This window comes from Dendropsophus ebraccatus, chromosome 1, assembly GCF_027789765.1.
Source record: "Dendropsophus ebraccatus isolate aDenEbr1 chromosome 1, aDenEbr1.pat, whole genome shotgun sequence".
Taxonomy (NCBI): domain Eukaryota; kingdom Metazoa; phylum Chordata; class Amphibia; order Anura; family Hylidae; genus Dendropsophus; species Dendropsophus ebraccatus.
The window spans coordinates 124,783,457-124,809,543 of record NC_091454.1 but is presented as its reverse complement, the minus strand read 5'-3'; the positions used below and the strand labels follow the sequence as shown (position 1 = coordinate 124,809,543).

The following is a 26,087-nucleotide window of genomic DNA, read 5'->3' as shown; positions in this document are numbered from 1 at the left end:
AAAACTTCAGTGCTGCAGTGCAACAGTTGCTTCATAGTGCAAAAGTTGATACAACTCCTAAATGCAGAGCCACACAGGCTCTCTATGCTCTGCACAGAATTGGGGATAACAAGTTCATCAGTGGGATATCCCCACAGAAAAGGAGAATAGGAACAAAGTTGCCCTCCAGAATAAATTATCCGCACTGCACGTGCCCGGATAACGCTTTGGGCATTTGATATGTGGCTGCCAAACATTTTTTGAGTTCAGACACAGCAATGCTCAGCGACCCCATAGACAGTGGAGCACTGGCTGTGCATGCATTATTCATTTTAGGGAGCACTATTGTTTCTGTTCTCGAGATTGGTGGGGACTCCAATGGTCGGACCCCCTCAAGCAACTAGTTATCCACTATCCTGTGGACAACAAATAAGTTGTCCCTCTATCCATTCTTTATAAGTTGTGATTAGAGAGGAGTGAACCTCGAGCATGCTCGAGTTCATCCAAACCCGAGCGTTTGGCATTTGATTAGTGGTGGCTGCTGAAGTTGGATAAAGCTCAAATGCCAATGACTATATCCATGTTTTCCACATAGCCTTAGGGCTTTATCCAAGTTCAGCAGCCCCGCTAATCAAATGCCGAAAGCTTGGGTTCGGATGGACTCTCATCTCTAGTTGTGATGCATGCCCAAGGTTTTCCAGTAAAACATTACCCAGAGAATCACACTTCCTCTGTTGGCTTGCCTTCTGCCTTTTTTGCATCCTGGTGCCATCTGTTCTGCAAGTAAGCAGTGCACCAACATGGCTTTACAACATGTAAAAGAAAACGCTCAATTGCTCTATGTTCCATTTCTAATGTTCATATGCCCAACAGTCAGCATGGGCATTCTGACTGGTCGGATGGCATGTAATCCCATATGTGACAAAACGTTTGTATTTGTACTTCCTAAATGAGCAATTGCTCAGCACTATAATTCTCAGAATGTATTGCTTTTTCTTAGCTCTTCATAGTAGTCTTCTGAACCTGCCTACTTGACTCCCACAGCACTCTTGCTAGTTCACTACTGCATTGTACTGCAGACTACTGCACAGTCATTGAGAATACAGTACCTGCTGAATGTATTTCTTGTCTGCATCATTCAGCACAAGGCACCATGCTGTAATCACACCTCAATATGACAGGTAGATGATGATATAGGCTGTAGGAGCTGGTTAGAGGTGGTAGAGCTAGAGCTAAGAGACAAGATCCAGCCAAGATCCCTGTGACATCAAAGGATGATGCATTGTCTTGGGAGAAAGAGCGAATCTGTTTATCCCATTCCCTGTCAGTGAATAATCATGGAATAGCACACTGATACAAGTACTATTAGTGATAACGCTTTAATAATAAGTTATATATTAAATACAATTTTCTGATACCAGAATACCCCTTTATGGTGCGTTCACACCTACAGGATCTGCAGCTGATTTTCTGCAGCAGATTTCAGTTAAATAACTGAACACAGCATCAAATCTGCTGCAGATCTGCTGCAGATCCTGTAGGTGTGAACGCACCCTCAGGCTAGATTCACACAGGACAGATCTGTTGCAGATTTCACACTATTTGCAGCAAAATCCGCTGAGAATCCCTTGACTGATACTTTCAATAGGATTACAGTCAGTCCCTGTTACCCCCACCGTGGCCCGATACATACCGCCCCATTAACCCCTTCGGCTCCCGCTCTGCTGCGTGTATACATTACCTCTCCTTGCTGCACGGGGTCCTGGCGTACTGCTCTCCCACCCAGCTAATCAGTGTGTTGCCCAGCCACAGCCACTGATTGGCTGAGCGGAAGAGCAGTACACCGGGACCCCATGCAGTAGGGAGAGGTAATGTATACACGCTGTGGAGCGGGAGCCGGGCGGGAGCCGAAGGGGTTAAGGGGCTGGCAGAATTACATACTCGCAGCGGTCTTTTAGACAGCTGCGAGTATGTAGGGACAGGGAACTGCCAGGATCTTCCAGACTCACAGCGAGATTTATGCTGCCAGTCTGTACGTGTGATAGACCCTGAAAGTGACAGTCAAGGGATTGGCAGAGGATTTTGCTGCGAATTCGCTGTGTGAAATCCGCTGCAGATCAATCCTGTGTGAATCTAGCCTTAAAGGAGAAGTCCGGCCAAAATAAATTTTTGATATGTTATTACTTATGGAAAGTTATACAAATTTCTAATGTTCATTAATTATGGGAAATGCACATATAGGGCTATTTCCCTTAATTTAGTAGATCAGGAAGTGTTAGAATTCTCTCAGATACAGTGACGTCACAACGAAAGGTGTAATTCCTATGGAGTGTCCAGCAGGGGGCGATCTATATGTAGAAGACTATGGGACTTTATTGTTTCTATGGATGTCTATGTAAAGTAATGTAATGTAGTGTACAATATGCTTTATTGAATGAATAGATCTATGGAATACTTTGGGGAGCAAGTATCCTTGCTCCCCACAGTATTGCATAAATGTATTCAATCAGTATATTAGGATATCACAGTAAGCCCGTCGATTCTCTGCACTCCCGCCGCTCGCCGATCCGCCGCACTCCCGCCGATACGGACTATATACACTGAACTACTGCTCCCATCATCTGCTCATAGTATGAGCAGGTGATGGGAGTAGTAGCTGGGTTATGGCTATCGTTTGCCTGCCGCTGGGCGCAGGGGGGAGCCGCTCATCACGCAGGGGCGCTCCCCCCTCCTCCTCCTCAAGATGCTTCCTGGCCAGCACGTGTGGGAGAGGACGGTCAGTGTGGACACCAGGATGCATTGGGAGCCGGTATGTGTGGGGGGAGAGCGGCGGCCAGGCGGGGAGTCAGCCCTGGGATAGGGGGGAGGTTCCCCGGATCCCGGAAGGAGGAGGAGGGGGGAGCGCTCCTGTGTGATGAGTGGCTCCCCCCTGCGCCCGGCGGAAGGCAAGTGATAGCCATAACCCAGCTACTACTCCCATCACCTGCTTATACTATGAGCAGATGATGGGAGCAGTAGTTCAGTGTATATAGTCCGGATCGGCGGGAGTGCGGTGGATCGGCGTGCGGTGGGAGTGCAGTGGATGGGCGGGCTTACTGTGTTATCCTAATGTACTGATTGAATACATTTATGCAATACTTTGAGGAGCAAGGACACTTGTTCCCCAAAGTATTCCATAGATGTATTCATTCAATAAAGCATACTGTGCACTACATTACATTACTTTACATAGACATCCATAAAAACAATAAAGTCCCATAGACTTCTACATATAGAGCGCCCCCTGCTGGACACTCCATAGGAATTACACCTTTCGTTGTGACGTCACTGTATCTGAGATTCTAAAACTTCCTGATCTACTAAATTAAGGGAAATAGCCCTATATGTGCATTTCCCATAATTAATGTACATTAGAAATTTGTATAACTTTCCATAAGTAATAACATATCAAAAATTTATTTTGGCCGGACTTCTCCTTTAACCCTTTGAGGACCAGGCCCAAAATGACCCAGTGGACCGCGCAAATTTTGATCTTAGTGTAATGGCTTATTTGTTACAGGAATAGTTGTACTTTGTAATGGCGTCTTTCATTTTACCATAACATGTATGATGGAATTCCAAATATATTATTTATGAAGATATAAATAGGTGAAATCGCAAAAAAGAATGCAATATGGTAACGTTTGGGGGGTTTCTGTGTCTACGTAATGCACTATATGGTAACAGCGACATGATACAATTATTCTATAGATCAGCCCGAACACAACCATATGCAGGTTACACAGATTCTCTAATGTTATATTTTTTTTTTAAATGAAATCCTTTTTTTGGCAATTAATTATAAATAAAATGGGCCTATTGTGACGCTTATAACGGTTTTATTTTTTCACCTATGGGGCTGTATGGGGTGTAATTTTTTCTGCCATGATCTCTAGTTTTTATTAATACCATATTTGTGAAGATCGGACGTTTTGATCACTTTTTATAATTTTTTTATATATATAATGTAACATTAAATCGGTAATCTGCGCACTTTTTTCCCTCTTTTCGTGCACGCCGTTTACCGTTTGCAATGACGCTTGTTATATTTTAATAGATCGGACAATTACGCACGCTACGGTATATTATATGTTTATTTGTTTATTTTTATATGTTTTATTTATATAATGGGAAAGGGGGGTGATTTCAACTTTTATTGGGGGAGGGGTTTTGGGGTTGTGTGTTAGTGTTTTTAACTTTTTTTTTTTTACACATTTGAAGTCCCTTTTGGGGACTTTTACATCCAGTACTTAGATTTTTACACTGATCATTGCTATGCCATAGGCATAGCATTGATCAGTGTTATCGGCGATCTGCTCATTGAGCCTGCCTGTGCAGGCTTAGTGTAGCAGATCGCAGATCGGACCGCACGGAGGCAGGTGAGAGACCTCCAGCGGCCCGTTTTACCGATCGGGACCCCCGCAGTCACACTGATGTGCATGTGTAAACTTGGCTTCTATAATTTATTATACTCCTGTACAGATAACAGACTGAACTTTTATCCCTCTGTGGGATGAACCACGCTGTATAAACTGTAGGTCCCATTCAACTGATTATAATTAAAAGTTGAGACAGCACATTTCTCTATCACCCAGGGCTTAGTATGCTTGTAATAATATAGCTCTGTCTGGAATCTATTCTCAGGAGTGTATGACACAATGATTGTAGTTTTCCTCAGCATTGATCAGTGACATGTCACAAAGTGCATTTTTTCCCTAGAGCTATCTATTTGTCTTACCTATTATTGGAACTCTGAAGCAGAATATCGTTTGAGGTGCTTCCAGAATACTTCTACTTACATCCTGAGTTTTGCTAAGACACCTTGCTATGCCCCATTTTCATTATTACAGTTGGTATCTTTTTATTATATGTAGACATATTTTTGGCAGAAGTTTGGACTTTTCAGACAATAAAATCACTTTACAAGAGAAACAATCTCCTGCCTCTAACCACATTCATTTTGTTTGTAAAACGTGGGTGCATTAAGAATCAGAGTGGAACAGACACCTATGCAGATTGTATTTTTGGTGTGGCCTTTCCATGATTATAAAATCAGTTGGCACAGCAGAGCAGTACAGTTTATTGTTGTTAAACTACGTGATAGCGCCACCGGCTAGGGAGTCGTAACATTAGCACTGCCAAATATGTTCATTGTTTAGAATATAGGATTTCTGTGCTGCCAGGTATATACCATAGTTTCAGTATCCTGCCCAGGATTTAACTTTCCACATCCAATGTTATACAGTCAACTTCAGTGTGTTGCTTTTAGCATTTGCTAATATTTTCCTAGTATTCAAGTTAATGACATGCTTATTATTTCTACGAGGTCTTATTCTAAAATGTATATAGTCTGCAATGCCTGCCTGGAAATTGCACTGTGACTCGTGTATTGCTCGGCCTCCATCACTCCCTCAGTTTTGTCAGTGTTATTTAAGGAGATGTTGATGTGGAATGAATGTAGGTTTTTGTCTATTTATCCTTCAGTTATGGAAATGATTACAATTACTACCCAGAGTCCCAGACACCTAACACAATGATAACGTATTAATGATCCTAAGATTCTGTTCAATAACATACTCTTAACATGTCATAGTAATTCCTTCTTCAAGGGCACAGGTCATAAAAAGTTCTATTTTCCAAGCTATTAAACAAACCATCATTCGAACTATGTAAGCAACTGCTAATAAGATACAGTTAGTGTGAGGGCCATCCGGGAGTGTTTACCTATACGTGTATGAAGGAAACAAGCTGAATGATATAGCGTTGTGAGTATGAATCACAAGGAAGTAGCATTTCCATGTAACATGTTTGCTCAAGATGATTCCTGGTTTATTACAGTAAAGGTTAAAATTTGCAAGCTCTATTTCCTCCTTTTCCCCAAACTACATCCTGTTCTTTAATGACATATGCACACATATCCACAGTTAAAAAAAAAGAAAGAAAGAAAGAAAAAACAAACAAACATAGAAACGACTATTTTGTAACATTGAATGCATTTAGAAATGAGTGAATAGAATCAACAAAATTTAGATTCTGTCCCACTTAAAAAAAAAAAAAAAAAAGATTTGTGGAAATTCTAACTTTTTTGTGATTTGTTTCATCCCTGTTTTTTAAAACTGAGCAGCCAGAGGTAATTTGCAAAGCATGCATTACAGCCTCCATTTGCTACATTTGCTGGGCCGGACGCTTTGCTCCTCGGCTAGCTGCCCAGTGTGATGTACAGGATTAGAGACTCCTGTCTATACTTTGTGTGGGCAGCCTCAGAGCAGTCAGGCACCCAGGGTACAAAATTGAAAAAAAAAAAAAAATCTGATAGATTCGTGAAATTGTACTTGAAATAAACCTCAGGAGATTTTCTCATCTGTAAAAAGCTAGTGATAGCAGTGTCACTTGTTTAGGTGAAACACATGAACAGTGTTCAATTAATATTACTAAGAAATGCTTGAGTAATACCTTTATATGATGCCAGATGGCCACTCATGTTAGCTTAATGGGTGCAGTAAATGGTTAAGGCCCCAGAACAGTTGCTGTGCTTGCTGTTGTTGCATCCACCTATGGAAGCCCAACAAATAATCTCTATTTATGTTGTGACATATCAAGAAGCACAGATATATACACTGCTGTCAGACATTTCAAACAACATGGTTAATGGAGTTATCTGGAGATTCTAAAAATGAATATGTTGGTAAAGTTGGGTAAAGTAAAAAACAAACAAAAAAGGAAACTAATCACCCCCAACTTTTCCCAGAGCTTTCATATAAACACTTCCAATGGCTACTTTTTGGCTACTTCCTGGTTGCTGATGACACACCATTCCTGAAGGAATTGCACTGCTCAGCCACTCACTGACCACAGCGAAATCCCACCTTAAAGGGAACCAATCGTGAGGATTTAGGGTTCTGAGTTACAATAATGATGAAATGACGAAAGCTTCAGCGTTTCCTACCATATAAACTGCTTGTTTGATGTTGCCTCCATCTCCCCGAAAATGTATTTTTATCCCCCCCCCCCCCGAGCTATATGCAAATCAGCAGCAACTAGTCATGTGGGCAGCGTTTTTCCCTCGACTAGTCATGGCTTCCAGGCTGTAATCTTTCCCCTCTCTGCTGTAACTTTACCTCTGAATGATTTAACTACTCCTGGGCTGTGAATTATACCCAAAGAGGTGGGATCACAGCACATAGGGGAGTGATTACAGCCTGGGAACCGTGACTAGTTGAGGGAGAGACGCCGCCCCCATGACTATTTGCTGCTAATTGGCATACAGCTCTGGGGGGAATAAAACGACATTGTCTGGGAGACAGAGGCAACAACAAATGAGTAGCTTATATGGTAGGAAACAGTAATATTTTTCATATCATCATTATTGTAACTCAGAACCCTAAATTCTCATGATTGGTTCCCTTTAACCAATGGTTGGCTGATCTAGATGGTTCCTGTAGGGATGATGATTCATCAGCAGCAGCCAGAAAGAGTGTTGGCTGAGCAACTGGGGTATCAGGGCAGGTGAGTATAGTTTCTTTTTTATTTGTACCCCAGCCACATACACTTTTATTTTTTATCACATTGTTAAAGCATTGTGATATTTTTATAAGCTTGCTAAATGGAAACAAAGCTTTATTACACTGACAAATCTAAGTGCAGCCCCTGCCAATACACAATATTTTGGGTACACACTTTAGGGTCATTCTATTTGCATGCCTTATATAGTATGTCTTATGCTTAGAACTAGAAGGAAATCTATCACATTTTAACCTGATAAATATCTCAAGATTCAATTTAAGGAAAATGTTCTATTGCCTTCTTAAATGTCAACTCTCTAAACTGAGAATCAAAAGTTCAGTTTCCTTTTTTGTCCTTTTTTCTGTTTCACCCATTTGCGAATGAAGAATAGCACTGCTTGCCAAGTTATGTTTAGTTCTGGCTATAGACGCTTCAACATCTGTGAAAATAGAGATAATTTATCTTCATGGTAGACATGATGTCATTGTGCAGTGACGATCCTTCTAACACTTGACAGGTCATGAAGGTACCGACCATCATACACCTAGAATACTCTCCGTGTGGTGTAACATCTGTTTGCTATAGAAGTCATTTCAGTTCCTACCACTATTATAATATAGTGAGATAAGCTGTGATAGCATCCTTTTCATGACAACCTAAGATTCTACTCTTGGGAGAAAACATACTTTATTTAACTGAACCCTTTACATATTGGTTAGTAGTTATCTCATATATCTATATCTGTGTATGGGTGACCAGAGCCTCTTAGCAGTGGCGGAACTACCGCCATAGCAGCCGTAGCGGCTGCTACGGGGCCCTTCACATCAAAGGGCCCGCCTAGTCAGTTTGCCACCTGTGATGTTTCCACTCTCCCTGGTTAGCTGTTCGGGACTTTTGTCCTGCCACTAGCTAACCAGGGGAGAGACTGTACTGAAGCCGGGCCCTGCGTCTCGGCCGGCTATTGCTGCACTGCTGGGCGGCCACAGCAGGGGATAATTGCTAATTCCAGCAGTGTCTTCTCAGCCGTACACGGGGGCGGAGTCAGAGAGCCAGGACTGAGGGGAGCACTTCACCATCTGCACCGGAGCTGGGCCACAGGGATCACAGTGCAGCAGGTTAGCAGGGGAGCTGGGGAGGCAGGGATGCCAGGCAGGCTAAGGTGTGTGTGTGTTATGAGCACTGGCAGTTTCCTGCAGCGTCTGGCAGTGATCCCTGCCTACAGCTAATGGCTGCCATCAGGGGTCACACAGAGCCCCCTCCCTCCTTCATGCAGGATCTGACCCCCGTCCTCTGCTTCCCCCTCCTTCCCTCCTCCTGCTGCCACTGGTGTTATGTTACAGCAGTCGGGACATGAGGGAGAGGGCTGCTGTGTGAGAATCCTAGCCTGCTGCTGCCAAGGACAGAAGGGGGATGCACCACTACTCCCAGCATGCTCGAGGTAGTAGGTATATTAACTGTACATGTAGTGTGTGTATGAATATATGTGTATAATGGATGAATGTAGTGTGTGTTACATGTCTACTACTACCCCCAATACTGCTCCTAATGCTGCTCTAATACTACCCCCAATACTGCTCCACTACTACCCCCAATACTGCTCTACTACTACCCCCAATACTGCTCTACTACTACCCCCAATACTGCTCTACTACTACCCCCAGTACTGCTCTACTACTACCCCCAGTACTGCTCTACTACTACCCCCAATACTGCTCTACTACTACCCCAATACTGCTCTACTACTACCCCTAATGCTGCTCTAATACTACCCCCAATACTGCTCTACTACTACCCCAATACTGCTCTACTACTACCCCAATACTGCTCTACTACTACCCCTAATGCTGCTCTAATACTACCCCCAATACTGCTCCACTACTACCCCCAGTACTGCTCTACTACTACCCGCAGTACTGCTCTACTACTACTCCCATTACTGCTCCATATACTGCTCTACTACTACCCCCAGTACTGCTCTACTACTACCCCCAGTACTGCTCTACTACTACCCCCAATACTGCTCTACTACTACCCCAATACTGCTCTACTACTACCCCTAATGCTGCTCTAATACTACCCCCAATACTGCTCCACTACTACTCCCAGTACTGCTCTACTACTACCCCCAGTACTGCTCCACTACTACCCCCAATACTGCTCCTAATGCTGCTCTAATACTACCCCCAATACTGCTCCTAATGCTGCTCTAATACTACCCCCAATACTGCTCCACTACTACCCCCAATACTACTCTACTACTACCCCCAATACTGCTCCTAATGCTGCTCTAATACTACCCCCAATACTGCTCTAATACTACCCCCAATACTACTCTACTACTACCCCCAATACTGCTCTACTACTACCCCCAATACTGCTCTACTACTACCCCCAATACTGCTCTACTACTACCCCCAATACTGCTCTACTACTACCCCAATACTGCCCTACTACTACCCCCAATACTGCTCTACTACTACCCCCAGTACTGCTCTACTACTACCCCCAATACTGCTCTACTACTACCCCCAATACTGTTCCACTACTACCCCCAATACTGCTCTACTACTACCCCCAATACTGTTCTACTACTACCCCCAATACTGCTCTACTACTACCCCCAGTACTGCTCTACTACTACCCCAAATACTGCTCTACTACTACCCCAAATACTGCTCTACTACTACCCCCAATACTACTCTACTACTACCCCAAATACTGCTCTACTACTACCCCCAATACTGCTCTACTACTACCCCCAGTACTGCTCTACTACTACCCCCAGTACTGCTCTACTACCCCCAATACTGCTCCACTACTACCGCCAATACTGCTCTACTACCCCTAATGCTGCTCTAATACTACCCCCAGTACTGCTCTACTACTACCCCCAGTACTGCTCTACTACTACCCCCAATACTGCTCCACTACTACCCCCAATACTGCTCCTAATACTGCTCTAATACTACCCCTAATGCTGCTCTAATACTACCCCTAATGCTGCTCTAATACTACCCCCAATACTGCTCCACTACTACCCCCAATACTGCTCCACTACTACCCCCAGTACTGTTCTACTACTACCCCCAGTACTGCTCTACTACTACCCCCAATACTGCTCCACTACTACCCCCAATACTGCTCCACTACTACCCCCAATACTGCTCCACTACTAACCCCAATACTGCTCCACTACTAACCCCAATACTGCTCCTAATGCTGCTCCACTACTACCCCCAATACTGCTCCACTACTACCCCCAATACTGCTCCACTACTACCCCCAATACTGCTCCACTACTACCCCCAGTACTGCTCTACTACTACTCCCCCAATACTGCTCCACTACTACCCCCAATACTGCTCCACTACTACCCCCAATACTGCTCCACTACTACCCCCAATACTGCTCCACTACTAACCCCAATACTGCTCCACTACTAACCCCAATACTGCTCCTAATGCTGCTCCACTACTAACCCCAATACTGCTCCACTACTACCCCCAATACTGCTCCACTACTACCCCCAATACTGCTCCACTACTACCCCCAATACTACCCCCAATACTGCTCCCAGTACCATTCCTACTATTACCCCCACTCCTGATACTACTCCTCCTCCCAAAAGTGCTACTCCCCTTAAAGTGACTGTACCACAAGGCTCAGGCTGAAGCACTGGAGGCGGCCGACCCACCCCCAGTGGGAGGAAACCCCACCCCTTTATGACGCAGCTCCATTGATTCTAATGGAGCAGTGTCATAGAGGGGCGGGGGATTCCTCCCATTTTGGGTGGGTCTTTCCGCCTCCAGTGCTTCAGCCTGAGCCTGGTGGTACATTCACTTTAACTACTACTGCACCCCTCATCTTCTATGCTTCTACTGTTACTACACCCCTTATCCACTATGCCTCTACTCTACACCTATCATAATTAGAAAAAAAAAAAAAAAAAAAAAAAAATATAAAATTAAATTTTTAAATCGCCCAGCCCTAGGTGGTAATTAGAGATGAGAGAACCTGGAGCATGCTGGAGTCCATCTGAACCCGAACTTTCGGCATTTGATTAGCGGTGGCTGCTGAAGTTGGATAAAGCCCTAAGGCTATGTGGAAAACATGGATATAGTCATTGGCTGTAGTTATTGGATATAGTCATTGGCTGTCTCCATGTTTTCCAGACAACCTTAGAGCTTTATCCAACTTCAGCAGCCCCCGCTAATCAAATACCGAACGCTCTGGTTCGGATGGACTCCAGCATGCTCCAGGTTCGCTCATCTCTAGTGGTAATATTGGTCTGTATATAGTTTATATATAGAGTCATTATCACCATAGACTGACTGCCACTTGGTCAGTCTCGTAATATTGTTCTGTTTATAGTGTGGTTCTGGGTCATTATGTGGAGGTAATATTGGTCTGTACATAGTGTATATATGTAAACTGATTGTTGTAAACACTAGTATTTTTTCCTTAAATTAATTTATATTGCACTGAAGTATCAGGAAATATATTTAAAAAAAAATTTTGAATTCACCTCTAAAATATGTATCAAAAGCCACACGTCTATTAAATATACACAGCCATCACCTTTTTCTTAGCTTGTACAAAAAGTTATAAAAAATCTCAAATCTCCAAAAAATTCATTTAATTTTTCCCGGTGTGCATAATCAAATTCCAAGTAATTTGTCCCAGTATATTATTCAGTGTCCATTTCTATTTATTTTGTGAGTATTTACATTAGTGCGTTTTATTTAGAATAACTAAAGAGGTTACTTCCCTTACTTCACTTGGACACTCTTCAGACACGTTTTTTTCAGCCCAACGCGTTTCTTGTACCACACATCTTCAGGGGCCATAGGGTAGGACTCACATATTCTTAGGGACCCAGTGCAGAAAAACTTCATCCGTACAGCTCTGTACAGGGGGGGCCCCATTGGAAAGTTTGCTATGGGGCCCAGCCATTTCTAGTTACGCCCCTGCCTCTTAGCACTGTCTGCATATTGCACACAGACCTTTACATCCCTTATCGGAGCTCTTTTACATTTTCTGCTTTATCTTTTAAACCACACTCAGGAATTGTCTTATCTGCTCTGAGGTGCAGGATGTGCAGGTTCATGCAACACGGTATCCATATCAGCAGCCATGTAATAGGATTTTTGGTTTAGAAAGAAATGGCAACTTTGCAAATATTTCATGCACATTATAGCATGCCCCCTTAAAAACCTTGCAGCTGAAATTCAAGGAAATCTTTTAAAATTTGAAAAGGGAGTAGAGTTTAAGTCTAAATTGACAATAAATCCAAACAATTCATTGTGGTTTATCTTTGTGTTGGCTACAGAATAATAACTTTCTCCCTTTCACCCTGATTGAAGACTCAAGGCCAAAATTGCTGTAGTGAATGTCAAAGGCCTGTCTGATGTGAATGAGCAATATTTTATTTTATGGATATTTCAATAGAAACATATAGTCAATGACAAAAAATGCATAAAATGAACTGTACCTTTCTATCCTCGCTTTTGTTATCCCCCAAAACCTAATGTACAGATAAAGTAATTGGAATATTGTGCCAATAACTTGTTGTATTAGTGGGTATAACTGCCATTATTTACTTGAGTCTCTAAGCAGCTGCTTGTGTTGTTGTGTGAGCCCTTCGTAACTAACATGTCACTCCTAATGATATTATGTACATTTCTAGTCTTTGATGTTCTTTTTAACCACTATGTCTTAACATGTTTTGTATAATTAAACAACATTCCTAGTGCTGGTAATTAGGTTTCACCCAATTGTAGATGACATGCATAGACATAGAAAAATCATATTATTCACCTGTTTGCCTTTAGCAGAATATATTTTTCTTGCATATTATACTAAAGCGTTATAATAATTTCCTCTCTCCCTTCTAGAATGACATTGGAGGTCAGCGCAGTTTAATAAATAAATGGACAACGTTTCTTAAAGCCCGATTGGTGTGCTCCATACCTGGTCCAGATGGGGGGGACACATTCTTTGATGAACTGCGTAAGTAGATTATAATCCTATTTGTCACTCATGTTTCTGAGATGTGCATAAAACATCAGATTGACATTCAGCTGTAAATGATAAGAAAATTGTTCATTGCTTCAGGAAATTGTTCTTTAAGTTGGCCTGACAGATATACAGTGCTGTCACTGTACAATTATAGATTGTAAATCTAGCTTCACATACATCATTCGGTTCACACGTTTGCATGTATGATGAATGAGGGATGAATTTGAGCACCTGTCTTAGTTTGCCTTTCTGTACATTTTTTGCATTATATGATGTGCATAGTTTTATGAGTTAGGAAAATATCCCATGACATGTCTTATGGAGATAGAAGATTTAGATGAAAATATAATTGGCAGATCTTTTACAAATCTTAATAAATTATCACTGTATAACGCCTAACAGTCTTATCCAGGTCACATCTAGTTAAGAATTTCTTTAACTGTTTAATGACTACTGGTTTGCCTATATATGATGGTTTGGCAATCATTGTATTGCAACCACCTCCGAAGGCCTTTTAAAGATCTCCATTCCTGGCATGGCAGATCTGCTTACTAGTATATCAACAATTTAAAGGGGCCTTCTGGATACTAATATTCTTTACACCTACCTTGCTTTTTTCAGCACATCTTACAGAAGGTGTTCAATGATTTATTCTCAAAAAATTTCAGGAACTCATCTGACCTGGCTCCAGCGGCATCATCTTCGGGCTCGGCTCCGGCGGCCGGCTGGAGAGCGTGCTGGCGCTCCGCCCGCCGGAGCCGAGTGACGTCACGGGGACCTGACGGCGTCCCTAGTAACCAGGGGCGCCGTGGTCTCACGTGACAGTCGGCCGGCCGTCACAGCTGATGCGGCTCCCGTGCAGGCTGAGTGATAGATCGCTCTGCCACTCGGTCTGCAGCGCCGCAGCTGTATTGTTGCTGGAATCAGGAGACCGGACCAATCAGTGTCTGGTCCGGGCTCCTGATCCAGTATAAAGTAAAGTTAATGCCAGTTTTGGTTCATTCTGATCCCAGCTCCCCCTGTCCTATTCCTGCGAGCCCTGTCCTAGTTCCTTTTTGCCTGACGTACTCGTGTTCTGACCTTCGCCTGACTTTTTGACTATCCCTTGTGTTACTGATTTTGTACTGCGTTGCATGTGTGGTTTGACCCGGATTGTTCTACTATTCTATATTGTGTTTGTCCGTCTTGTTCTGTGTTTCACTTACGTAGCATAGGGAACGTCTTCGTGGTTGTCCGCGACTGGACAGTAGGGTCAGTGGGTGGGTTCAGATCCAGGGCCCACTGTCTGTGTCCTGTCTGTGCTTGCCAGTCCTGACAAAAAATTTACAGAACATTGCCCACAGCATTACACTGCTTCTGCAAGCTTACCTTATGGTACCATATCTTACCTAGGTAAATGATGAACACACATTTGGCTGTCCACAGTGATGTAAATAAAAATCTAGTTCATAAGACCAGGCTCCTTCTTGATTTAGTTCTGATTCTCATGTGCCCATTGTAGATTCATTTGAAAGTAGGTCGTGGTCAGCATGGTCATGTGTCTGCCCTAACACTTTTCTATTATAGCCAGTAAAGGTTAGTGAATTTACAGTATTAGGCTGGGTTCACACACAGTATATTTCAGGCAGTATTTGGTCCTCATAGCAACCAAAACCAGGAGTGGATTGAAAACACAGAAAGGCTCTGTTCACATAATGTTGTAATTGAGTGGATGGCCGTCATTAAATGGCAAATATTTGCTGTTATTTTAAAACAACGGCCGTTGTATTGAAATAATGGCAGTTATTTACCGTTATATGGCGGGCCTCCACTCAACTTCAACATTGTGTGAACATAGCATTTCTGTGTTTTCAATCCACTCCTGTTTTTGGTTGCTATGAGGACCTGACATGAGGACCAAATACTGCCTGAAATATACTGTGTGTGAACCCAGCCTTAATGAAGAAAAGTGCTTCATTAGCTCTGCGATCAGTTTATAATCCGACTGCCTTTGAACTCTGCACTGCTCTGCTCTGGTTGCTTTGAAAAGCTGGATCCAGAACTATCAAACTGGAAAGAGTTTACCAGGAATGGATCTAGCTTTTCCAGGCACCTGGAGCAGAGCAGCAAGAAGTTCAAAGGCAGAAGGCTGACAAGCAGATTGCACTTCCCTTCGCAAATTCACTCATCTCTAATAGCTTGTATTAACTATTTCTGAAATTTGTCAAGGACATGGGCTAGTGTTTGTTCCCAGTGTTTCTTTCAATATTTATTCACACAATCACACAAATCTTTACCTTTGCTTTTCCTTATCCTTGAACAGAAGAACAGGCTGTTTACTTCTTGGTAATATATCCTGCCGCTAACATAGACACCAATGTGATGAGATGTTACTTCACCTGTCAGTGGTTTTATGGTTATGGTTAATAAGTTTATGTACTGTATACAATATTAACTCTAAATGGAAGTATTTGGTCAATTATTAGTAAGTACATGGTCTTATACAAAAAAAGAGAATAGTAGAGGGCACTTTTCTTTATTCACATTATTCTTAAAAATGATATTATTCTTAAAAACACTGATTAGGAGGATTGGGCGTCTGCTCTCCTGCTTGTCCTGCTATGCTGTTTTTTAAGAATAATATGAATAAAGAAAAGTTTTATCGGTAAGTGCCCTCTACAATTCTTTTTTTTTGTATGGATACCTTTTCTGCATTGCTGCATGTATAGTAGAAGTGAGCACCCCGTTAATTTCATGCAAACTTATGTCATTGGATATTACTACAGTATGTAAAAGGAAAATCCCAGCTACTTCAGTAGTGCTGGTAGCAGTACCTTCACAACACGTATATGGTCTTATAGTTTTTAGATAAAATAAAAACATTTTTAATGATCACATTGCACTCTGTTTGAATATGTTTCTATGTTCACACAACGACAAAAATAAAGAAAAGGTGGGCAATTTTGATATTTACAAAAATGTCAGTTTTTGCTGCGATTTAACTTACTGCAATGGCAATGCATTGAAGTCAATGGGAAGACAGACGTCCAATGCACACAATGCATTGAATAACAGACATTTTACTGCGGAAGTCAAAATTATGAACATGATCATTATTTTCTGACGTCTTTTGCAAACAGCGGACGTTTTTTATTAGTTGTTCACACACAGTTTTTCTTTTGTCGCCGTTCTTTCTCAGTTTTTACTATTAAATTCAATGGACTTTTCAATTAAGCCGCACCCAAAGGACAATTAGTCAACCCAAACTAGAATAATGTACAAACACCAGTCATTGTACTAAGGGGAGGCCAGGCTGCTAAATGACGTCCGTTATTTTAGACTCAAAATGACAGACGTCATTTTAAACGGAGCTGAAAAAACGTTGTGTGAACATAGCTAATGTCTCTATCTACATCAGGGGGGTCAAACTCAGGCCCTCCAGCTGTTTCAGAACTACAATTCCCATCATGCCTGGACAGCCAAAGCTAAAGCTTTGGCTGTCCAGGCATGATGGGAATTGTAGTTCTGAAACAGCTGGAGGGCCTGAGTTTGACACGTCTGATCTACATTGTTGTTAATGTTACTGTTTTTACTTCTTACTCCTATAGAGGACGTATTTTTACTTTCAACCAAGGATGAACGGAACCCAATGGTGTATGGAATCTTCACTACAACAAGGTATTGCTTCTGTTCTAGCTGTAGATTGAACTGTCCTGTAAGTTTATTCAGATGGAAGCACTTTCACAGTTTATTATGATTTCATTACTAAAACATCAAATCACCAAGGACAGGAATGAGTAATCTAAACAAAAGTCTGATTACATAGAACTAAGCAAAATGTTCTACTAGTGTTCACCTGTTTGATACTGCCATGAACTAAGTGTCTCCTTGCTGGAGCAATGGATCATGATAGTTGACATAGCAGACTCATTTTTCTTTATGTTCTATTTGAGAAGATTTGTTGACATTCCACATGTGTTGATTTTACTTTGACCTTGTACTAGTGATTCTGAAGAGGAAGTCAAAAGAGGCCAGTAGATTTTTTTTTTACTGTTCAATGCATGAAGACAAGTCAATTGTTTTTTTTTTTTTTTTTTTTTTTTTATAAATTATTACGTTGCTTAAAGATTCTGAGGAATTAACCTTGCATTTGAACTACATGCAGTAAGCACCAAAGAACCAAATTATTGAGTCCTTCAATATAAAAATGACATCCAGACTGCTAAAGCAGTTGGAGGGCTTAGATGGGCTTAGAGGGCTAATGATAATAACAGTTTTTTATTTTTTCACCTGACCTTTCAATAATAAGAATCATTATGGTTTTAACATATGGGCCATTAAATCTTTGTGATGTATGAGCCATAAGCTCCAGAATAGGGTCACACAGGACCTTTCATAGTAAATGTGTACAAGGAAAAAGTTGGGTAATTAAGGTGGGCCACCAAAGAAAGCAGAAAATGTCACGTTGTTCTACTATGATGGATGACAGAGCTGTCAACATTGTATCATTTATGTAATACCAGATTTATTTAACTCATTCTAAAAGAATTTTTTTTTAACCACAAGCAGGGAACACTGTTTGTGATGGAATGACCACATAATGGTGCTTGATTAAAGATCATTATTTATTAGTCGCTTGGGCTAACATATATGAATTATTTTGTTTCATTTTAGCTCTATATTTAATTATTAGTTTATTATTAGTTGCTTGTCTTAATATATAGGACTTATTTTGTTTCATTTTAGCTCTATATTTAAAGCATCTGCAGTATGTGTCTATAGCATGGCGGATATAAGAGGAGTGTTTAATGGTCCTTATGCCCATAAAGAAAGTCCAGATCATAAGTGGGTACAATACGATGGAAGAATCCCCTATCCACGGCCTGGAACAGTATGTATCTCTTTATGCTAACTGTAGTTTCCATGGGTAATTCAGTGGACATTCATATAATTTTTTATAAATATTTATTTTTCTATAAATATAGCTAATTAAATGTTAAAAGGTAATGCATTTGTAATTATTTATTTAAAGTTACATCTACACAGCATTAATACTGGAATGTAACTGGTTAATTGTAATGATTAGTGCCTGGTCTAGGGAGTGTTCACACATTTAGGTTTTTGCAAATAATAAATACAAAACCAATAATGGCTCTAGTGAGGTTGGCCATTTTATAATAAAATAAATCCTGGTATCCTGAATTAATATTTGTACCACTGGCTTTACTGCTTAATGCTTCCCCTGTGCCCTGTAATATGGATATCATAAGCTCCAACCCCTTGCTGAGCTGGTAACCATGCTTCTCCCTCTGCATTCTTTACTGAGCCTGTTTATGCCTATGAAAGAGGCAGAAGGAAGGGCATGGTCAAATGCTTCTTCATGCTATTTCAGGAGTTACATGCTCAGTGTACAGTAGTAAAGCACAGCAAGGCTTCTGGAATAAGCAACAAAGGGGAACACAGGGAACAATAGGCAATGTGGACAATGCATACACTTACTAATCCAGTACCAGTATTAGTTTTACTATAAAGTGGCCAACCCATCTAAAAAGAGGAGACGTTGCATTCTTTTTTCAATACATGACTTCCATTTATGAACAGTTCCTCTCTTTGTATTTAATAGTTGGAAATACCCAAAGGCTATGTTCACACTGCGTATGAGTCCGGCCGTAGCTCGTACGCCGCCGTACATGTGCGGCTGAAACTACGGGCGTGGGAAAAATCAAAATGCGGCCGGATGCGGCCGAACCGCAAACATACGCCCGTAGTACAGTTATGCTTCCCTAGCTTGATTCGAAGCGATCTGAAACAGGTCATTTACTTGGAAATCTTCGCCCAGCCCAATAAAACTCACAGAACCTTTTGGATCAAAAAATCAAGTTCAATTTGGCTGAAATAAGTATTCCGTACGGGACCGCAAGTAAATCCACGGCCATGAGTTGGAACATTTCCATCCTCAAACAATGGTCATTTTTCACGGCGCCGTATATGATCCGTCCGTAAGCTCATACGTAGTGTGCACTGTGCGGGCGTATATCGTATACTTTCAAGTGAGCGCATCAACCTTAAAACTACGTACGTATATTCGCGGTTCGCACTACGGACGGAAACATACGCAGTGTGAACATAGCCTAAAGGAGTAAATTAATTAGAATACATTAAATACATTGGACATTTATACCGCACACAGTGTAATCTTGGAGTGCCACAAGATCAGTGACATCTTACAGTTAGTGGTCATCACGTTTGAGTGTTGTATAAATGATTGGGCCTTCAAAGTATACATTTGAGATGTAGAAATGCAGGAAGTGAGCGCTGGTGAACAGAAGACTTGACCTGTCTTTAAAGAGGATGTACCACCAGGTACATCCTCTTTAAGCTGAACCCACGGATCGAACGGTGCCATCGCGGGGAAGCTGGTGCCGCAGTCTGTTTTTCAGACCGTGGCCGGTTCTTGTGCACGGCGCCGTTCTATGCATCGGAACCGGCCGATGCTCAAGCATTCATTCTAAGGGAGCCGTGTCATACAGGGACGGGAATTCCCTCCCACTGGGGGCGGCCCGGCCCGCCTCCAGTGCTTGAGCACCGTCTGGTTCCGGTGCATAGAACGGTGCTATGCACAGGAATCGGGCCGCAGTCCGAAAAACGGACTGTGGCATCGGCTTCCCCGTGATGGTGCCTTTCGATCCGTGGGTTCAGCTTAAAGAGGATGTACCTGGTGCTACATGCTCTTTAATACCTTTTAGTGGTTAGCTGAAAAATTATAACAAATAGCAAGCTTTCATGACTACCTAGTATTGTGATGAACAGGGTCGATTCTAGGTTTTCCGCTGCCTGAGGCGAGACCTGAAATGGCGCCCTCCCACTCATGCCCACACTAACTCATTTACACACACCCCCCAGCCTATTGGGCGGGTGTGCACAAAACCTGTAGCTTTTAATAATAAGTGCATCCTGTATACACAATCCAGCTCCACCATAAGTCATCCTGTCCCAGCACTACCTTACATCCTTGGTGAGGACAAGACAGAAAAAGTTTCCAATTTCACCAAAGTGTAAACAATTCTTCAAGGGTAATGATCACTTGTAGTGTACTGATGTGTGACACGTATAACAATACCTGCAAAGTGTCTGCAGTCGTGACTTCCTTGCATTCTACCTCTGTGTCCAGTTATCATCTGCAGGTCATAGGGTCACTGCAGTCAGTGGTGTAAAGCAGACAGTATAATTTATGGCCACTCTAGCCCTGAGCAGTAAACTCATCTTGCCTCATGGCACAAGCAGCCCTGGTGATGAAGAGACCTAGGTAGTCTCAAAAGCTTGTTTTCATCTTTTCATCCACTACTCACTACAGGATTTTAAACCTGTTGTTGTTTCCATAAAAAACAGGATACTAACAGGATTTCCTTTCCATATTAGTCAAACTTAGTGATATGCCAAATGCTGCTTTTGCTGTCAACCAACCACTTACTATCATATAATAAAAGCTTGTATTCTATATCAGACATTTTATCTGTATTTTCACAATGATAGTGACAAACAATGATCATGCACATTATTCGTGACCATCACAACTGATAGATGGTCATCATTTGGTGCTGAAAGGAAGTCTGTCCGGAAAGATGACCGCCATTTTTAAGTAGTGGGAACATAGCCAATATCCGTCTTTCCGGATCATATTGCGAGTTAGCCTATTCCTGGCTTTGGCTTAAAAAAAATCTGTCAGGCAATCTGTTGGTGTAATAGGGCCTGTTTTTGTTTATGACAATCCTAAACTGTATTTCAATCTATCTTTAGTTGTTACCTTATACAGTACTTCATGGTCATGACATTTGTCATTATTTGTCAGATGTTTCCAATCAAGAACATTCTTCAGCTGTTAATGGAAATGCTAAAACAATGTTTGTGTTTTGTCTGAAAATAGTAATTTCAGCTGTTTCATTCCTTGGTTTTGTTTTTCACTTTAAATGGCTTATTAATATTTAATTTTTCAGAATTGGCAGGCAGCATGGCACTGTTAACTCAATGAAAGTTGAGTTTGGCAATTGAAACATAGCAAAGCTTGTATTATTCAGTGAACTGAATTTTTAAACTTCCTCTGGTTTTCTTAGTCACTTTACATAGGATGCCATCCAAATATTGATTTTCACTTTTTAGCAATATATGTCAACCTCAAAATGAATTTGACATTGGAAGTGTTATTTCAAGTTATGTAGATATTTCCAGATAACAGGTTAAAATTCTAAGAATTTGTGCATTTGCTCAGTACTTAGAAGAAAAATACTACTTTTTATGTTTGTTTTTTTTCTTTTAATTTTAACCCAAAATATAAAAAGTAAAAAAAATAAAAAATAAAGCCTGACTGTAAACACAAAACATTTCTGTGTACTCTAAAAGCCCAGACATAATGATACAATGGGCACCCCTAGTTTATTTCAGATGGTAGTGCTCCTGGCCATCTTAATGACGTGTCAAAACTTTTCCCACCCATGGTTAGAACCATGGGGAGTAGTATGTGGGAGTAGTATGTGGAGCCTATCTTCAATGAGAACCAGACAGCAGGATGAAATAGGGTGACCCCTGAGAAGGTCTAAATGAAAGAACTCGTGGGATCTTCCCTCTGATTCATTTGTGTGAATGGCGACTTATGGCACTATTTTTTATTATTACCTTTCGCACATGATTGCAATAGATTTTAGTGAAATTCTTGTATATTGATTGCTTACGAGGGATGAGCGTACCGAACCGTAACTAACCAGATTCGTTACGAACTTTGCAAAGAGTTCGGTTCATCACCGGACCAAACTTTGAGAAAGTTCGTAACAAATCAAATAAAAATGGGTAAGAACAAAAATTGAGATGTAACCTGTCCGATATGGATAAATGTTTGTGGACAGTAGACTTAGTTGAATGGAATACACACTAATTAAGTGTAAACGATAGTTGAATATTCACGGTAGTTCAGTGTGGAAGCAGTTCATAAGATTACATTCAGCGGAGCACACACTGAAGCAGCGATGTAATCTTCCATGCACCCGATGTTAGCCCTGCTTCAGTGAGTTCTGTGCTGCACTTAAGTGATTGATATCTGTGTTTAGATATTCCAGCAGCTCCCCCATCAGATCTTATCTACCCCCCTGCTGTCCGATCACCAATCCAGAGAATTACAGAGCAGCACACACGACAGCCAGCGATGTTTTCTATGCAGCAGCTGTAATGACTGCTTCACTGAGCTCTGCGCTGTACTTTAGTGATTGATGCTCTTCTTCAGAAGTTCCATCAACTCTCCCATGGGATTTCATCCATCCCCTTACAGCAGTGGGATGGATCAATCACTAAAGTACAGCGCAGAGCTCAGTGAAGCAGTCATTACAGCTGCTGCATAAAAGACATTGATGGCTGACGGCTGTCGTGTGTGCTGCTCTGTAATTCTCTGGATTGGTGATTGGACAGCAGGGGGGTAGATAAGATCTGATGGGGGAGCTGCTGAAATGTCTAAAAACAGGTATCAATCACTTAAGTGCAGCGCAGCACTCACTGAAGCAGGGCTAACATCGGGTACATGGAAGATCCGATCGCTTCTTCAGTGTGTGCTCCGCTGAATGTAATCTTATGATTTGCTTCCACACTGAACTACCGTTAATATTCAATTGTTGTTTACACTTAATAAGTGTGTATTCCATTCAATTAAGTCATACTGTCCACAAACATTTATCCATATCGGACAGGTTACATCTCAATTTTTGTTCTTACCCATTTTTAATAGCTTTTTTAGAACAAAACTCTGTTTTATAAATTAAATATTAACTATTAAAGGGGGCAGTATTATTGGCAGCAATTTTGTTTTCACTATTTTTGCACTTAGATTTTTTCCACTTTTTTCATTGTAATAGCAACTGCAACTAAACAAAACTATACCCTATAGACTCCCACTAATGTAGCTGCAATTATTCAGCCATTATGGCAAGGTTCGTTTGAGGTTCAGTTCCTACGAATCCGAACTTCACGAAAGTTCGCCGGATCGAACCAAACCGAACTTTTCAAAAGTTCGCTCATCCCTATTGCTTACATTTCCTGATTTACTATTTATTGTCTAATTATGTTGCCATTTCTTTCAAATTATCTTTGGTGGATCAGTTGTCAATGAGCCATATAGGGGCCAGTGATGTGGTGTATGTTTTTAATGGTTTTTAATTTTGTATGTCTTTCATATGTCTATGCTGTATTTGAATAAACAATATATTGGTTTCTATTTAGGAGGTGCAGTCCACTTTTTCTCAGCTTGGGTTTTGTTTTTGGGCATGTGATTTTTGGAGCTGAGAGGACTAGCACTCTAGTATTTTCTATGTGGTGCCAGCCCCTGTGTTGCATAGCAGGGTGAAATAGCACTTGGCTGCATGCGCCTCACCACTAGTTTTAATGATCAACACATTAGACTACTGCAAATGAAAACTTTCGACAGGTTTCTATGGCATAGCAGAAGGGAGGAAGTCCAACAGCGTCCAGAAGTAGTATGAATTCTTTAATGAAGTCTATTCAACCAACCAAGTACAGAAAAGGGGAATGCTGCTCCTTGCACATACTGATCCTTATAATTCTCCACTCGTTTGTCCCAAAGACATCTACGCTCCTGGATCAGCAGGATTAGCGTTTCCACATACATTGTGGCCTCCTTGAGCACATTTACAGCTATTTCCTGCTATTTGCCTGGAGGAACTTGTCAGGAAGAACTTGTTGATGTCACAAAAATACAGACCGCAAATGCAGATGGTTTTGCTGATTGAGATGCGGATTGTTAGCAATTTCTCATCCTGTAGTAGTTTTGTAGTTAGAGATCATCACTGGAGAAGTACATTGGCCAGACACTAAACATGGTTGCTTTCCTTAAAGTTAACATATCACCTAGATTTTGTTTAACTGATTGGATACAGATAGTTACATAGTAAGGTTAAAAAAAAAGACCCATGTGCATTGTGTTTAACCAAGGCAGGGGATGGATGGATGAAGGAAGGAGGGTGTGTGTGTGTGTAGAGGGGGGGGGGGGGTTAATAAATTCTGTATTCCTGCTTACCCATTAAGGGTGTTCTCAAGTTGTGTATTCTTTCCAGTCTGACACTCTGCTGCCACCTCTGTCAATGACAAGAACTGTTCACAGCAGTAGCAAATCTCCATAGAGAACATTTCCTGTTCTCCAGACAGGAAATAATACACCACTTCCTGCAGGACATACATAAGCTAATTAGTATGGGAAGACTTGAGATTTTTTTAATAGAAGTCAATTACAAATCTTTGGCACTTTCTGGCACCAGTTGGTTTGAAAGACTTGTTTTTTCTGGAGTACCCCTTTAATGTTATTTTGTTCAAAGAACATGTGCCTGTTTTAAAGCCCTCCATTGTTTTTGCTATGAACAGCCTCTGAGGTAGACTGTAGCACAGTTTCACTGTTCCCATGGTAGAGAAGAATTGTTGTCTCTGGAGAGTGAACCTTTTTTTCTCCAGGCGGAGAGATTGCCCTGGAACATCTTTTCACCATATTTCTTGTGGGAATCATTTGTATACTTAAATAAATAAATTATATCTCCAATTTAACTGAAATATTATTTTTTTTCTAATCCATTTCTATCTTCTAATCAGCATTAAGCAACATGCTTTACAGCAAGCCCCACTGACAAAGACAATAATAGACAGAACCTATCCCATAATGTGAAAATATCACAAAACAAACAATTTGATCTTTGAATAGGTCATTCCACAGGGAGTTCTACTGTCTGGTATTGATGCTATCTATGTACTATTTACCTGTTACTGTAATGCCATACAGATCACTTTACAGCTGCCTCCTCTTATCATCATAGACAGGGAACAGACAGTAAACAGACAGGGGCGACGGAGAGGTGCAAACAAGCACGGTCAGGGCTTGCTTGCTCCTTTTTTGCCGCTTGCTGTCGGTGGTATTACACGCATCGGCAGTACGCATGAAAGCCGGGGGGGGGGGTGTGTTGGGGGGTTGCACGGGTGATCTTGATCGTCTGGGCAGCCCATAGCAGACAGCAGCAGTCTGCTGCGGCAGCTCCTATTCCACAGAGCGACAGCAGTATATGGCTGCTATATTAGCATGTCATGTCAGCTGATCGTTGCCTTCTATTACACAAGATGAATATCGGCTGTAACGGCAAATAATAGTTTCGAGTAATTGGGCCTTTAGTCTCAGCTTAGATTTAGACCTAGTGTGTGGGGGGAGGGGGGGAATAAAAACTTAATTTCAGGCATATATACCTGTTAAAACAAAAGAACAAAAGAGAGAATGGCAAAAAAGACAGTGGCTATTATACAGAAACACTATGGTAATTAATAGAGATGAGCGAACTGAGTTCGGGTTCGAGTCAATCTGAACCCGAACTTTCGGTATTTGATTAGCGGGGGCTGCTGAACTTGGATAAATCTCTAAGATTGTCTAGAAAACATGGATACAGCCAATGACTATATCCATGTTTTCCACATAGCCTTAGGGCTTTATCCAAGTTCAGCAGCCACCGCTAATCAAATGCCGAAAGTTTGGGTTCGGATCC

The 26,087-nt window shown here is 41.5% G+C and overlaps 1 protein-coding gene across 3 annotated transcripts in view; it reads left to right on the top strand.

The window, feature by feature from the left end:
* The window catches only part of SEMA3D (semaphorin 3D), a 248,212-nt gene that overhangs the window by 193,645 nt on the left and 28,480 nt on the right, over positions 1–26,087 (top strand). For all 3 annotated transcript variants that reach the window (XM_069978391.1, XM_069978382.1, XM_069978401.1), the window contains 3 exons: positions 13,416–13,530; positions 17,127–17,196; positions 18,265–18,409. In XM_069978391.1, coding sequence (XP_069834492.1) covers positions 13,416–13,530; positions 17,127–17,196; positions 18,265–18,409 — 330 coding nt within the window. The remainder of the gene's footprint in view (positions 1–13,415; positions 13,531–17,126; positions 17,197–18,264; positions 18,410–26,087) is intronic.